At 39.7% G+C, this 16618-nt stretch overlaps 2 protein-coding genes across 2 annotated transcripts; both read right to left on the bottom strand.

The window, feature by feature from the left end:
• Positions 1–2840: 2840 nt before the first annotated feature.
• On the bottom strand, positions 2841–12200 carry LOC103970787 (uncharacterized). Its single transcript, XM_009384707.3, has 8 exons — positions 11966–12200; positions 10664–11667; positions 7143–8481; positions 6568–6847; positions 5456–5563; positions 5081–5359; positions 3736–3879; positions 2841–3314 (listed from the first exon to the last, which is right to left on the bottom strand). The coding sequence occupies exons 2-8, from the start codon at positions 11613–11615 to the stop codon at positions 3126–3128; spliced, it is 3291 nt and encodes a 1096-aa protein (XP_009382982.2). The 5' UTR covers positions 11616–11667; positions 11966–12200; the 3' UTR covers positions 2841–3125.
• An 895-nt stretch (positions 12201–13095) lies between these two features.
• On the bottom strand, positions 13096–16618 carry LOC135597138 (protein GID8 homolog). Its single transcript, XM_065089691.1, has 5 exons — positions 16186–16618; positions 15941–16047; positions 15282–15413; positions 14762–14918; positions 13096–13468 (listed from the first exon to the last, which is right to left on the bottom strand). The coding sequence occupies exons 1-5, from the start codon at positions 16340–16342 to the stop codon at positions 13347–13349; spliced, it is 675 nt and encodes a 224-aa protein (XP_064945763.1). The 5' UTR covers positions 16343–16618; the 3' UTR covers positions 13096–13346.

Here is a 16618-nt window from a genome sequence, read left to right as displayed (position 1 = left end):
ACCTGCGCAGCCAGCCCGCCTACGTCATGCTCCTCGGCTCCATGCTCCCTAAGACACACCTGCGCGGCCAGCCCGCCTGCGTCGTGCACCTCGGCTCCATGCTCCCCGAGACACACCTGCGCGGTCAACCCGCCTGCGTCGTGCACCTCGACTCCATGCTCCCCGAGACACGCTTGCAGCCCGCTTGCGTCGTGCTCCTCGGCTCCATGCTCCCCAAGACACACTTGCGCGGCCAGCCCGCCTGCATCGTGCACCTCGGCTCCATGCTCCCCGAGACATGCCTGCAGCCCGCCTGCGTCGTGCTCCTCGGCTCCATGCTCCCCGAGACACACTTGCACGGCCAGCCCGCCTACATCGTGCTCCTTGGCTCCTCGGCCCCTTGACCCGAGACATGCCTGCAGCCCGCTTGTGTCGTGCTCCTCGGCTCCATGCTCCCCGAGACACACCTACGCGGCCAGCCCGCCTGCGTCGTGCTCCTCGGCTCCATGCTCCCCGAGACCGCGCTTGCGCGGCCAGCCCACCTGAAAGCTGAAGCCATACCTCGGACTCCCGTTACAACGACCGATGCATAGCTTCTTTCCGTGGGGGAATATGATGAGGATAGTAATTATGATAAGACTCGGTTGATGTCAGCCGATACCTTACGCCTCAATCGGCGCGACTACACCCGATCAAACGAACCGGAACACCGGCCGAGGTGCGTTAACGCCTACTCAGGCTCGGTTCTTCATGCCACACCAACACCCATGTCATACGCTACCAGCCTGCCTCCTACAGGCGGGCATATCAAACAACAGTAAGCTTCCCTATAAATACCCTCTCGTTCATCAGAGAGAGGGAGAGAAAGGGACAGAGACACAAAAACACTTCTTCTCCTGAAACCCCCTCCATATCTGCTAACTTGATCGTCGGAGGGGTCGGGCCGTGTCCCCCGACCCAACCTTTGTGCAGGTGCGAGGCCGAAGGTCCCCGCCGGACGCGCAGGCGAGGAGTTCCTACCCGGAGGAGACGACTACACCGTCCCGATCGGACGCCGCACCCGACCGCCTCAGCGGGCTCAAGGGACGCCCTAGGGAGATCCCCGTCATCCAGACCCGAACCGAGCCGCGTCGGCCCCGAGGCCACGGCTCAAAGTTGTTTACACTAATAGTCGTATCTAGTCATATAGACTGAGTCATGTCCAATCATATGGGGTGGACTATACTTGACCACTTAAGCTAGGTTATATTTGACCATATGTGTTAGATCTGATTTTATGGATTGATATGATCAATAAACTTAACTCAAGTCAAACTATCGATTTGATCTTTCTTATTAAATTAAATTTTAATATTTTAAAAATATTTTTAAATATGCGCTTTGACCTCTGATCTCAGCATCACCTCTAACAAAGTAACCATGTTGTTGTGGTTTGTGGATGGACATCTCTCTCTCTCTCTCTCTCTCTCTCTCTCTCTCTCTCAATATATATATATATACATATATATATATATACATATATACATACATATATATATATATATATACATACATATATACATATATACATACATATATACACATATATATATATATATATATATCCTCACTTTCCAAGTATTTAATGCTGCAATTCACGTTAAACTAACGTGTTACAATCTCAGTAATCACTTCATGAGTTCCTTCTCCACCAAAAGCATTGTTCCGTGTTAAGATCCCTACTCTGCCGCACTCTCTGACATGTACTTGGCAGAGATTGCGACAGTCCATTTATTTATGGCCATCATCACTTGTGCTATTGAGAAAGAAAAGGATCGACACCCGATGCTGAAATCGCACCATAGGAAGTTTGGCACGTCGTCGATCTGAATGAGGTTGAGGATGATAAAGAAAAGAGTTGACGGCCAAATTTGCAGAGATCTTAAATGTCACGTCGGGCACGTCTAGTAGATTTTGGTTGGTCTTGTCGGCGCAATCACGTGATGGGAAATCCCGATGAACATAAGCCAATTCGAACACATCCACCCTTATCTGTGAGGAACACCAAGCAATTTGGGCACATCCACCGTCGTTTCGGGTATCAGATGCCTAAACGATACCAGTTAGTATGTCGTGCACGCCTGGAAGAATTTAAGCAAGCCCTGATCCACAAGTTACACCACCTTGGAATCTACTCGGAATCTCATCAACTCCATGAACACCCCTAACCACACTCACTGGAGTCTTCACCCTTCTGTTTTGCACATTCAACTAATAGTTTTCCAGCTGAATGTGATCTTGTTTACACACTTTGATCAATCTTTAACCTTGCTATCCATAGGGTTGTCAATTTTTGTAAGGCGCAAGGCCAACCCGGTTTTTGGTTCTCTGGGGGATTTCCGCTCCTTTAATTCTGACTAGCTTGATTTAATATTTTTAGTATGTGGATGTATATCATGATACTAATAAAAGAAGAAAAAAGAATGAGATGAGGAAAAAGATAAAAACAACATAACTTTAAATTATGAGAATTTTCAAATCACTTGATAAATTCCTTCATAATTTCTAAGAGCGAGATATTAGCCAAATCAAAACCGAAACCTTGTGTCTAGTTAACAGTGTGCAATCTTTGTTAGTCTTTCAATAAATTCTCACACAAACAGATCAATGTGACAGTACTCATCAAATGATTTCTGAGAGATACGAGTAACAAATGTGAACAAACAAAGGTAAAAGAGACTTAAAAGTTATAGTTTCATAAATTAATATTGGTGGAACAGTAAGTACATCGATGAGAAAACAGGCTAACGACTACTCTTTACACAAAATCTTCAAAGATTGTTGTTAATTTAAACTTTGGCATGAATTTTGAGACTGGTGCAGAACCAAACATTTCATAGGGCCTCAATAATAATCGCATCATATACAACAAGGCATGGTCCTTTTCACAGATGAGGCATCACAGAGTGTGCATGACAATTACATTGTGGCTTAAGACGCAAAACAAATTATATTACAATGGAACTCCACTCCGAAGTGCTGTTGGCCACTTGGAATGAGATTTCAAGCTTCTCGAGTGCACCACGGTTTATTTCCGTATGCTAATCTAGCTGCTCAGTGTGCTAGATGGCCACCCGGCAGATTAGGAGGCGCGAATCGAATAGAACTCAAGATGATATTGGTTCATAAGGATAGGAAAGCCATGGATGCTTCAGTGCTTCTGAGGCACTCGGCCGCTTCTTTGGATTTGTTTCAAGAATATAAGCAACAAAATCAATAAAGCCTTGATCACCCATTGGCAGCCGGTGACTTAATGATGTCTTCTTTGGAATCAAGTACTCTAGCCTATTGGTTTCCTGGAAAGAAGGTGTAGTTGAAATAGTACACCGTCATATTATGTCATAGAGCAAGCAGCAGAATTATAGAGAAAAGTCATCTTAAACATGGTTAATGACATTGAGCTAATGATCATGGCATCCAGTTATTTCTTGTATGCTAACTGTACAAGTTCATATAATCAATGACCCTGAATCAAAGTTCAATTACAACTATCCATCAGATTCCAGAGGAATCTTCCCAAGATGCATCAAACTATGCTGTCTTTATATACTTCCATACAGGGATACCGAACACGGTAGACTCTCACAGGGTCTTGTTTGTCCTAGACTAGGATGTTTTTTTATCTATTTAAAAAGATAGCAATGGACCATAGAAATGCAAAATATCATCAGTGGCTTAAACTTAGTCATAAAATATAAAATATCAGAGATCTCAAACCTGATTCCTTTCATATAACCTGTGGTTTTTTGTAAAATATTTGTATGTATCATGTCCCTTTGAAAGCATCCCTTGGTCAATGGGACCAATGATTCCAATCACACGTGCCAGAAGCGTTGCAGGAGAGTCATTTAGGAAAAGAACCTGCAGAAAATTGAACACAAATTGATATGACATGATAAATATTTCGGTGGCTAAAAAATCTAGGGTTTTATCATTAAAAACCTAGTTAAATTCAGAACAACATACAGAAGTTCTGTTTAAAGTGAATATAAACTTCCAAAACATAATAAACAACTATGTTAAGTAAGATGGAAGGCCAGGAGAAAAGATGCATATCTTTTATTCGATGCCATAATTTAGGCATGCAACCCAATATGACATTAGCACATTAAGCAGATGGAGTATTTCTTTGAGAAACAATTGCCTTGTTTTGCAGATGAAAGGAAGAAGTACAGAATATGGTGTTATACTTCGAACACAATCACTTGCAATGAATTTGCCCCAATAATGAATTATTTCTATAATATTACAATTCTTAGCTTTGAACCAACTTTCTTTTGCTTGAAGAAAGGTTGCATATCTGTTCCCTAACACTTATTATCATAGCTTTAGTCTATTTTGGACTTAAAACAATGCCATATGCATAGGAAATAAAAACCACATTCAGGCATATTAGAGTATCTCAGGAGGAGATAAAGAAGATGCAAACAGACATGAAAATGGATAAACCTTAATAGGCAACAGAGAGGCATGGTTCAATGTTATGAGAATGATAAAACTAGCAGTCATGGTAACAGGGAGCCCAAAGAAAATATATAGGTACCACATTTCTGTCACTTGATATTGAAAGTATATAATCAAAGTGTTTTATGAATGCACAGCTCAACAAAACATGACTAACACAATTCAGGATTGTTTGTCTGTCTCAAAAGGCAAGCATGCAACAAATTCTTTATAAATACACTGTTATGATGACTGAGAGGCATAAGTTTTTAGAAATTTCATTTAGCAATAGAAAGCTCCTTATGAAAGACTGACGATGTTAGTTAACCTCAGACAATGATACACTAATATTTACTAGAACCATTCTATATTTTCAGACCTCCTAGAATTAAGCAAAAAACAAAAGGAAAAAGATAATCAACACAGAGCACAAAGATAAATAACTTGATTACAAGACAAATATATATGTCGCAAGAAAAGCCACATAGTAGTTATTGCACAAACTTAAGTTTAATTGAAGGAAAAAAAATGCAGAATATCATTTTCTGGGTGCAAAGTGAAACAATTGAAACTCAATGTTTGATGTGCAAGACAGAGAAACGGTCCCATAGAAACATACATTTCCGGTGCAAAGTTCAGCCAAGATGCATCCCAGCGACCATATGTCTATCTTTTTATCATATGGGAGCCCCAAAATAACCTCAGGGGCGCGATAGGATCGTGACTGCACATAGGAACATAAATGATCTGTCTCAAAGCAGCTACTACCAAGGTCAATGACTTTAACTTCACACCTACTGTAGCTCTTTATTAATATATTCTCAGGTTTCAGATCACAATGAATAAGACCAAGGCCATGCAAAAACTGAAGTGCCTCCAGACATTGAATTGTAATTGACTGCAGAAGGAATGTAAATTGTAAATTAGAAATTTTATCGAGATGAAGAAACAGTAACATTATGATCATGAGCAATGAGATATCTTGGCATGCAACCTGCAGCCTCGGCATTGTGAAATAAACCTCCCCTCCAGATTCCCTATTAAACTTGTGAAATTCATATAAGTTGGCCTTGAGAAGTTCACAAACTATCAACAAGTGTTCCTGCATAAGTCAGAAGTATCAATCAGCAGTAACCAACTAATGTGTTGTTCAATCATCGATATAATACCAGTCGGCAGAATCCAAAAGCAATTGATGACATTTTCTTATAAATTTGTTTCCCTAGTTCAAAAAATTACTCTGAAACAGAATCTCATGAAGTCTAAGGCCTTTTTAGGCTTAGGGTTGATTTAGTTAATTAAGAAATGCCTGACTTTGTCTGATTAGATTTATTATTGTTTTGGTCACTTTCATATTGCCATTTGAAGGATCCTAGAAAGGCATAATGACAGATGAAAGAAATGCTAATTTAATTTGTCAGGGCATTATGCAAGCTGAGATTGGCAGCAGAGATTCAACAAATTCAGGCCAGCCAATAATCAGGAACATAATTCCTCAACTCTGAGCTCAAATTTAGAAATTTTACACTCAAACTAAATTAGTAAATTTAACCTTACAGCATCATGGAATATCTATGCCTATAGAAAGATTTGTATGCACTTTTTCAGCCATACTATTCCAAGTTAGATTCATACAAAAAATAATTTTTAGACTTTTAAATGTTAAGAAAGACCATTTTTGGCTGCTATCATGATTATATAAAAATAACTTAGTGTGAAGAAAGCAGAGGAAAGAAATTTAACTTTTAAAAATGCAATGCTATTATCTAAGAGAGGATGGTCTTTTCAAATTTCAAGCCATTATCTCAACCTACAAACTAGCTGTTTTACATCAGATTTTAAAACCTTATGACCTTATCTTGGTCTTATAATTAATGATTCAGCTTCATGGTGGCACAGAAATTTCTAAACCTTCTACAACAACCTCAAGCATGGTACCAAAATGACTATTCTTTTAACAAACAGCTAGAAGGAAAACTTCTTTCCCACAAAGTAGATTTAATTTGTTAAAGATACATGCAAAAGATGAGGAAAACTGAAAATTAACTATGGAAATCAAAATTAGAATAGCAATTAAGAATGAATAGTCAAAACAAAATTACTCACCCGACAATAGAAATAATCATACAGGCGTAGAATATGATACTTGTCAGCAGGATCGTTCTTATTGACAAATTTCAGAAGCTTGATTTCATCCAGACTCTGATCAAAGAAATCTTTGTTATTCTTGATAATTTTCACGCACACGTCCATGCCAGTTTGCAAGTCATGTGCTTGAATAGCTTTGCTAAATGCAGCGGAACCTAGGTACTCGGTAACATGATAGCGTCCAGCAATGACAGAGTTCAGAACCACCTGGAAATTTTTGTCTTCTTCAAAGCCAGTTCTGGTATGTGATATAAAGAGGAAAATGCAATGTCAGAACAAAAAGAAAAATCTGAGAAGAACAAACAGAACACAAAGCTCTCTCTTTCCTGACAAAAAAGAAAGAGCCAAATAAAGCATATGAACAGACACAGGATATAATTAGAAAAAGAAAAGTGGAAGGAGGGAGAAAAACACATGAACAAAACCTGGTTGTACTTTGGTCAAGTTCTTAAGATATAATTAGAACAAAACACATCAATATGATATAATTAGAACAAAACCGCTGAAAAAAGAAACGATGAAGATAAACATGCCTGTTTTTTCGATGCACTATCTTAAGATGGAAGGTCTCAAATTCTTCCTCTTGAGCTTTTATCTGTCTTACTTGTTCCTGCAATGCAGCTATTTCTTCGTCTTCTGGTGTTGCCTCAGGGTCTTCTTCCCTCGTTTCACCTGCTCTAGTGTGCCCTTTACCAGTCCGCTCTCTATCTATATAACCATAGTTTAAGGCTGATGATGGACTTGAGTTTCTTGATCTAGCAGCATCAGATGTTTTCTCATATGTGGAACTCCTTACAGGAGAAGAATCACTGCTTTTTTTCCTCCAAGTGGGGAGCATGTCCTCTGTAACTGTACCATTCGCACATTCATCAGCACTATTACCAGCTACAGCACTGGCTTTGCTTGACCACAATGATTTGCCCAGATCAGCATCCAGCATGCCCCCATTTTTCAGAGAAGGTGAGAAGGAAAAGCCCCCATCAGAGATTGCTCCAGCATGGCTTGCATTCTTTTTATATGCAATAATGTAACTGTCCTCTTTATTTTGTTTCATCTTTTCCCTCTTTCTCCTATTCAAATCACTACCAGTGGAACCATTTTGAGGATACCTTCTGCCGCTTGCACTGACATCACGATCAGGGAAGTATTTTATGTCCACTTCACTACTTCCTCTGATGAAATGCTCATCAACTTCACTGCCAAATTCAGCAGCATCACTATTTATGCCCACGCCAATTGACCTGACTGAGACATGCTGACCATCTTCTACAAGAGGATTCTCCTGTGAACTTGATTCAACCCCAGGTGAGCCTTTCCCATTTGCTGACATCAATATTTCATTGTGTTGTCCAACAAAACCCTGCCAAACAGGTTTTGAATGCATCAAACTTGGTTCTTCAGCATCTATCAATTGCTCATCATAATGACCTATTAGACTGTTCTCATCTGTTCTCCTATGCATTTTTGGCATCCTATCACACATGGGGCCCTCGAAAATAGAAACTTGTTCAGCAATTTTTGTCTGGAAATACTGCTCGCCAGACAAGTATGAGTCAGCAAAAGAATGACCATCATCTTCATCCTTTTTGGAAGCCTGGTCCTGATGATCAGGCACACTTCCACAACCTGTCCCTTTTTCGTTATCACTTGGATAATCAACTTCATGTGATAGAAACCAGGTTTCATCTTCGATGGGCTGCCTTGTGTATCCAACATCATCATCATCGTCATACTCATCAGAATCCCAATATTCATTTGGATAGTCAATAGATTCATCACCAACAGTAGCAAAACCAGATACCAAATCAGAAGTGTCCTCAGCAATACCTTGACTTACAGACAACCAACTACTTCCAATGTTTCGCCTGCCACCTGTTATAAAAACTTATATTATGAATAAATATTGGCTTACCATTACAAAAAAAATAACATCACATGTATCAATGAACTACGTATCTTAAAAGTGTGGGAACAAGACACCTTATAGTTGACAAATAAAATATTGAAATTAGTTCACAGAAAGGTGAAGAGTGCCAACAAACTTCAATTGACAGAAATCATGTGACCAGGCAATGCAAACCAAGGTTTAAGGTTTGTTGCTAAAACTTCTATTTCAGCCAAAACAGAGACCAAATGGCTCATTCTTAATCCAAAAAAATAGAGTTTTAGACTGTTTCAGCCTCTTGTCCATCCTTGCAATGGTGCCTAAAAATTCAGGCATTGTCTTAGACTTATTAATTTTAACAATTAGCTCATCAACACCACAGGGGGATATGTCATGGAGGCAGTTGTGCATGACTTTGAATTGATAGTCTCTCCATTCAATTGACTCCAAAAGGCAGCCTGAGGAAGCCAACATGGAGCTTAGAAGGGGAGAAAAAATGCAAAACAAAACCATTATTATTAAGTTATAGGCCTATTCCAGACCACGTCCTACATGACTTTAACTTATTTGGATCAGACCAAGCTATGCTTGTATAGGTTGGCTTGAGCCAAGCGAAGCAATATTTGGTAGTTGGTTCAGGCCATACATATATTTAGAGCGAGTCAACTCTTATATCAAACAGGCTTGGTTTCATCCATTCCCAACCTCACCGTGTTTGAGGCATGATATGATACATTTCTCAATATGCAATACAATGGGGTAGTTTTAGTAGTCATTACTTTGGATTGTGTTTGCTTAGGTTGCTGTATATATAACTTTAATTAAATTTAGAACTATTTCAAAACAAAAAACAATTTGTCATTTTTTTTCCTCTTCAAAATCATCTTCTCTTTCCATTTTTCTTCTTTTTTTCATTTTTTTCTATTCTTTTCTCTAATTTTTCTATTTATCTTCTTCTCTTCCTCCTCTTATCATCCTTCCTCTCCAGCAACAAGAGGGTCGCCATCAGCAACTTCCCCTCTTTCCTCACCAAGCACATGCCACAGCATGTCTTTTTTTCTAAAGCGCACACAGTTTCCACGATGTGGATTGCATGATTTAGAATGGAATTTCCAGGGTGACAATCAATCCTGATAACTATGATCTGCAGAATAAAAAAACAATTTATTTTCTAATTAAAAATAAAAAAATACAACCGTTCAGGTCCTGTACACAAAGACCTATCCTACTATGAAAAGGAAGCTAGAGAAAGAAAAGGGAAAGGCATACAGACTTCCTCAAGCATCCAAAGAAGTCTTTAGATACAATCCCTTAGGGCATCAACAGTTCTTTTTGTTTTAATCATTTCTCTTCTCTTTATTCATGTAGAACCCAGTTCACAAATAGCTTAGGTTACAACCACCTAAGACCAGAATAAGCTCCAACTGACTACAATGTTGCTCAATCTTATCTAAATTCAACAGCACATAAATAAAAGCCTAAAGACAACACATCTCCTGGAGAATAAGCTCCAATTTATTTTCAAAGAAAAAAAGGAGAGAGAATAGAGGCAAAGAAGTAAGAACTGAAAAATTATCCATAGGTACAACAAAATTTTGCAAACCGACCACCACCCACTCCTGGTCTTCCTTCTTCATTCTTTAGTTAGTAATTCATTGAAGGAACTCTGAGCTTCAAAAATATTTTAACAGAAAGTATAGGGTAATACCCAAAATCAGAAAATGAAATGCATATTGATTGATTATGCTTTCACGGGATGATAATTTTTTTTTGAGATTTAAAAAACTATAAATACAAGTTCTGCTTGTTCTTAAGCACATCAAACCATATGCTTATAGACCAAAGTGATAGGCATACTACCCATACTTATATTTTTTCTTATCCTATCATTAGTCTATTATTCATCAAAGAAATATGATTCTCAAAATTTCTGAAGTCCAAAGATTAAACTAGATAAAACTTCAAGCATGATAACAGTAAAGAATGATAGAGAAAAAGCACAGACAAAAGGGCAGATGCAATGCAACAACCATGCCATGCTTCATGGTCAGTTAAGCAGACAGCTAATGTACACTTTTCTACCACAGAATATAATGTCCTACTGAGCTAACCTTGTTTACAAACAACCCAACATAACAGCAATAACTAAATCGCTTAGCTATGACATACCTGAAGAGTTAATCTCCTGCCCAACTGGCACATCAAGGTAAGACCCATTCATAAAGGCATTATTGCCATTGTGTAGCTTAATTTCAGATCCATGGCAATTAGGCTTTTCATCCCACTGAATATTAATTAACTTGTCTTCAGACTTAAGCCGTACAGGAGGCAGTCTTGGTAGTTCCTCCCTGTAATTTTCACTAGTTACCTGTAGATCAAAGTTCTGTTCTGCACTTTCTTGAGACTTCCCTGACTTTCTGGAGGCTGCATTATCCAAGGGATATGGAAAAACCGTCTCCGCGGTGCATCCCTTCAATGGGTCCTCATTTTTCACCCACAGGTCATTGAGAAAATGGTCTCGAGAATATGCATTTTTATCCTCACAATCGCTATCTAGGTTAATATCAGGCGTCACTTCAACTGCAGCTTTGTCTTTGCCCTTAGCACAAGAAACCCTTTGCTCCAATGGCTGATCAGGCTCAGTTCCAACAGCACGATCTCTCTTCTCTAATGCAAAAGAACTGTGTCGATGCATTGGTTGTTCTGGTATCAGGAGGTGAGCAAAATTGTTGACAGTGGCACCAACCTCTTTTGAAGCTGAATTAGAAATGCTGCTAGTGGAACTAAAATTCCATGGGTACAGATCTACCGAGCCCGTGTCCCTACCCTGAGAAGAACCAAAACTCTTCTTGCTGTCGAACCCATTCCCGATGCCGCCTACTTCAATCTCCTTGACAATGAACTCTTTCGAACTCTCCGCATTCCGTGTGCTCGCGCTTTGCTGCCATACACTGCTAACCTCTTCAACGGCTCTTCCCGCTTCTTTCTCGTCGGCTAGGTGCTTCTGAAGAAACCCGTTCAAATCTGACCGCGCGTTGAGCTCCCCTCGCAGAGCAGCCTCAGCCTTCGCAAACCGATTCTTCCTAAAGAATTCCAACACCACATCCACCGAGTCCACCATCTCCTGAAAAGAAGAGTCCCCTACGACGCTAGAAAATGGAACCCAGAAAAGCCTGCATATCAACCAAACAAGAGAGAAAAAAAAAATAAAAAGAGTTCTTTCCCCCTGCATATCAACCCAGAACGAAATAAAAGGCAAACATTTGCACCGCAGAACACATAGAGACACAATAATTTGCAGACAAAATCCTAGCCCTAGCTCCATACGCCTAAAGAATACATCAAAGGCCGGCAAATCCAGAAGCCAATCCACCCCGAAGCAAAACCTAATAGGCCCCATCCGAAACCTGGCGCACGAAATCAAACGACCCAATCTTGAACAGAGGGAGGTAGAAGGAAGAGGAGACTCACGGATCGAGCGACCTTCGGCGGCGATTTCCCGCGGCGGAGGGCGGCACATTCCGTGGACATCAGGAGCCGGCGGAGGACGGCAATCCGGGGTGGGGTTGGAATCCACCCGATTCGAGGGGAGCTGCAGCACCACCAATGCCGATCCACCTACCGGCAGCAGCGGCAACGGAATATTCGCCCAAAGAATAGTAGATGTCTCATGGGAAGCATGTAGGAAACAAACAACGACTAGTTTTCAGACGGATGGATATATGCGCGTGTGGATTTGCTCAAAGATGCATGACGTTATCTCACAAGTCACATGTCAAGGCCTCAAGATGAAAATATTGTACCATCAGGGTTTGATTCCACTACCTAAAATTGTACATCATATTTATTTTCTGTTTTTAATTGGGTAATGACTTGTTCACTTGTCAAAGTAATGAACCATTGACTTTTTGAATATTATTGTAATGTCATTTTCAAACGTGATTTTGCCTTTTTTTTATATATATGTGCATCCCAACCTGTGATTCCAACGGTGCGGTTAACGTCTTGTTGTTCTTATCTTATTAGCCACGTCAGCATTAGTTGATTCACTCAATGCTTAGTAAATTATTTTAAATTTTGTTTTTAAGTATTTTAACCAAGACATGTCTTCAAGGGCCTGTATAATGAATGGATCACAATGAGTGAGGAAATGGTTTTACTTGTGATTTGAATGGGCAATTAAAATTAGGTGTTGCCACCCAATTTAAATGGCATTGATGTGAGAGAAGAATAACCAACACATAAGATTTCATGGTTGTCAAGTACAAATTACAGGGTGGGGCTTAAATGCAGTAAGTACCATGTCGCATTTTGATGGTTTAGGATCTTCTCATCCATGTGACAGTGCTATATATATCATGAACACAAAAAGGAGAACATAACATGCACAACTAACATAGCATAGCTACAGTTCATGTGCCCACCTAATTTAGACACACCACATATATGGAAGACAGAAGCTAGATTCCACAAGACAGACTCCTAAAAGAGAAAACCAGAACCAGAGAAAAGGAACCATGGAGATGGAGAATGGCAAGAACAGAGACCATAGCAACATGGAGTGGGGTGGAAGAAACACAGATTGGATGAACCCAAAGAAATTGGCAAAAGGTCAGTCCATCTAATATAACCAAATAAGATGACAATCAAAATGAGCTTCCCAGTGTTTACACACATCCACGATCTACAAAGCTAAACTTTGCCAAGCAACCAAAGGCATTGCATATTGAAGCTATTCATATGATACCTGAGTCAGTCTCTTACAACATGAAACAACAGAAGTTGGCCTATTCTCTAACAACATGAAACCACAGAAATTGACCTAGTAATAAATGTGAAATTCTATTAGTATTTAGACCGCTGGGTCTTCCAAGACTGCTGCTGTTATATCATTGATTCTTGGATAAACAGCCTTCTCATCCAGCTGGTTCTGAGCCAATATCAGCATCTTCAGCAAAGTTGGAAGCTTTGGATCTGCCAAAATTGTAAATCTTATCCACATCAATCGACAACAGTATCTTGAGTGTTTAGAGTGTAGAACAAATGGGAAGTGGACAGGAACCAGACATCATAAGATCTGAAACGGCACTGAAGATTATAAGGTTGAATTTGCTAGATATCAGGATGGTTATGTTTGGACCCTCAAAATAACAGGAAAGTTCAAAGAATTTTGACTGCATATATACCATCTCATAAGAATCTTATCTAAAATTTGCTTTTATATTTAAAACTCCTTGACAAGACTTTCTTGTTCGTGCAAGCCTCGTTTACTTGTTAAAAACAGATTTGATACCTAGAATCAAATATAAAATCAACTTTAATTATAGGAAATAATTATTAAACTAGCTTAGAGTTACAATGGAACAAAAGAAGCAGAACCATACCAACTGGGGCAAACTGAGGATCCTGAGTTGGACGTGCTGTAAAGTTGAGAGAATAATAAAAAAAAATGATAGCAGCACCAATGACAGGAAAATTCACAGGGGGAAGTTATAAGAAATGAGCTTGGGATTACAACCATAAAGCAAGATACACATTGAAAGCTAATAGCTCATAGTTCATATACAAAGGATTAGAAAGGAAAGAGTAGAAGATGACAAAAGATAATAGCAATGAATTTCTTGGAGACCTGGAATTGTAACATATGAAGTCTTTGAAAGAGCCAACAAAACTACTAGCCTAAGAGGCAATGGTTGCAGAAATTCAAGGATTGCATTTGTGGTTACACAAGATTGAGAAAAAAAAAGAGCCAAACCAGTGGAATGAGGTATAGATGAAGATCGACTCAAACTAAGATATCTTTGGACTTATATTCAGAAACCACGCTTAAATATTGACCGCAACAGGATTCTGTCATAATTACTACTATACTACACAGACCTGTCATGTTAAAATATCAATGACACATTTGATTTACAAATTCTGGTAGACCTCGGCCTATTTTGGATTTCTAGTTGAAGCCATCTCTGAAAGAAAGAATAAAAAGAAGAGAAAATAATAAAGAAGTGAAGCTCAATTTACTCTGAAGGGAAAATTAACTATACTAGAAACAATGCAAGTCTTCATTTAGAGATTAGCAATATGGTAAATACACAGTGGAGCACCAATTTGAACCTGTTTTACCCATGCATCTGGAGCTCCCCATCAATTCACAGATACACTACTCTTTTGACTCTTGAATTGCACTTAATAATATTTTGAGTGCTTATAAGCCATAACTTTAACTCCTAGAAATCAAGAAGGCATGAATTCAAAATTATCACCAACCTTTCTCATGACTTTGGCTTGTTAGTATGGCAGCATTAAGCTCACTTGCAGTTTTCAAGCGTTGTGAAACATCTAGAAGTTCTCCATAAGGACAATTCTTTACATCATCAAACGCCAGAAGCGCAACTGTCCTCTCCAATTCTTCAAGAAAATTTTGCTGCCAAGTCCAGAATTTAGTTCCATTAGGTCATGGGTTAGCACATTGAAATCTCTATTTAACTAAGGAACCTCAAATTTAAAAGAAAACCTCATCTCAAATTCCAACTTATGAATCATCACATTCTACTTCCAACCAAACCCCTACATACAGGAAGGCTATTCATCTGACACTTGACACCCACCAGGTTGAGTTGAAGCAACCTCAACATGGCACCAACACATGCAGTCACAGGCTACTTCAGGTACAGGTAGGGTATATGCAAGCCAGATAAGAAAACATGCCATCCTAGCTGACAATTGGGAACAAAATGATTGGCCAATACCGGTAGATGTCTATGAAAATATGACAAGGAGGGATTACATTTTCTTCTCCCCTTGGCGCAAGCTCCTCCTGGGCAAACTCTAGAGCTTCTTCTACATTGCCAGTGCGGATCAACTCAATCAATCGCTGTTGCTGTAGATGGAAATAGAGTTGGGGATTGGTATCTAGAATCTGCAAATTGAAAAACACAGAGTCAGGAATGTGGCAAAGATTTTTGTTTCAGGGTCAAAAGGTTTCTTTTATTAATAAATAGCCTTCATAGACATATTAAAACACAACAATATTGAACAATAATGTCAACATACACACTGCCAAAGCCCACAGATGAAAATCAGATTGCACTTATTGTTTAGATTGGATTAAGTCAAGCCACATCATAACAAAAAACTGAATTATTTCCGGAGATCATTTCCAAGTGCTCATTGTTTCAAATGACCAATATTACATTCTTGATAACGAAATGAGAACATAAAGAACTTTAATTCATACTCTAATATCCCACTAAAGTTTCAGCCAAGGTTGTGCCCCGTACGTTACCTGGGACCCTGGTAATTTCATCAGCTACAAAACCCTTTTCTGACCTAATTCACAAAGTCATTAAGCATCATGTTTAGCTATCATTAGAACATGCCGAACACAAGCCTAAAAGAGAAGTGCCATGGTTTCACCTATTGCAGCGTGATGAGATTCTATCTTACCGTAGGGTTCAAATCATTAACTTTCTCGATAGCATCTTCGACGTTGCCAGACTGCAGAGCCTTCTTGACAGCCATGCGATCAGTTATCGTGGCGAGGTCAATGTCCGCTAATCACTCATAAGGAGAAGCAATTCACACGCTACCAAATCAAGATTTTCCATCAAAAAGAACTCAAGAGATCAAGAAAAGCCTGAAAAAAATCCCAAGAAATCTTCTCTTCTTGGGGAAAAAGAAGGGAAGGATACGCTCGGTGCCGGACTCAATCCGGAACTTCTCGGCAGCATCTACATAGCCTTCAGTGACAAGAAAGTTCATTACGAGCTTGTTCATGTCCTTCTTACTAATCTTGACATCCTTGAGCTTCCTCTCCCACTCCTCTCTCGTAATTACCTTCTTCGACATTGGCTCCAAACCACAAGAACGGGAACGACAAAATCCAGCAATCAAACCCTAATCGGCCTCCGAGGAGCGAAAAGAGCGAGGGAAGGGAAGATCACCAGGGGTTCGATGGGATCGAATCGGCCGAGAAGGTAGTGCAAATGGGTCATCACCAAATCACTGCGGCCCAGTCGAGCCCATCGGTAGTGGGAGAAAACGACGACGACGACGACGACGACGACGGTGGGCTTCCAAGACGGCGACGGAGGAGGAAGATTAGAACAGAGCGAAGACGCTAAC

The sequence above is a fragment of the Musa acuminata genome, chromosome BXJ1-11 (assembly GCF_036884655.1).
Source record: "Musa acuminata AAA Group cultivar baxijiao chromosome BXJ1-11, Cavendish_Baxijiao_AAA, whole genome shotgun sequence".
Lineage (NCBI taxonomy): Eukaryota > Viridiplantae > Streptophyta > Magnoliopsida > Zingiberales > Musaceae > Musa > Musa acuminata.
Note: the sequence above shows the minus strand (reverse complement) of the source record. Positions and strands in the feature narration are given on the sequence as shown.

Excerpts from the sequence above, each read along its gene's own strand:
- LOC103970787 (XM_009384707.3), bottom strand. The coding sequence starts at position 11,615 with ATGGTGGACTCGGTGGATGTGGTGTTGGAATTCTTTAGGAAGAATCGG. Across the intron at positions 5,564-6,567 it reads ATGATTATTTCTATTGTCGG|GAACACTTGTTGATAGTTTG; the intron begins GTGAGTAATTTT and ends TGACTTATGCAG. Across the intron at positions 3,880-5,080 it reads CTGAACTTTGCACCGGAAAT|GTTCTTTTCCTAAATGACTC; the intron begins GTATGTTTCTAT and ends AATTTTCTGCAG.
- LOC135597138 (XM_065089691.1), bottom strand. The coding sequence starts at position 16,342 with ATGTCGAAGAAGGTAATTACGAGAGAGGAGTGGGAGAGGAAGCTCAAG. Across the intron at positions 15,414-15,940 it reads TTAATGATTTGAACCCTACG|ATTCTAGATACCAATCCCCA; the intron begins GTAAGATAGAAT and ends TTCAATTTGCAG. Across the intron at positions 14,919-15,281 it reads CGCCAAGGGGAGAAGAAAAT|CAAAATTTTCTTGAAGAATT; the intron begins GTAATCCCTCCT and ends TGGACTTGGCAG.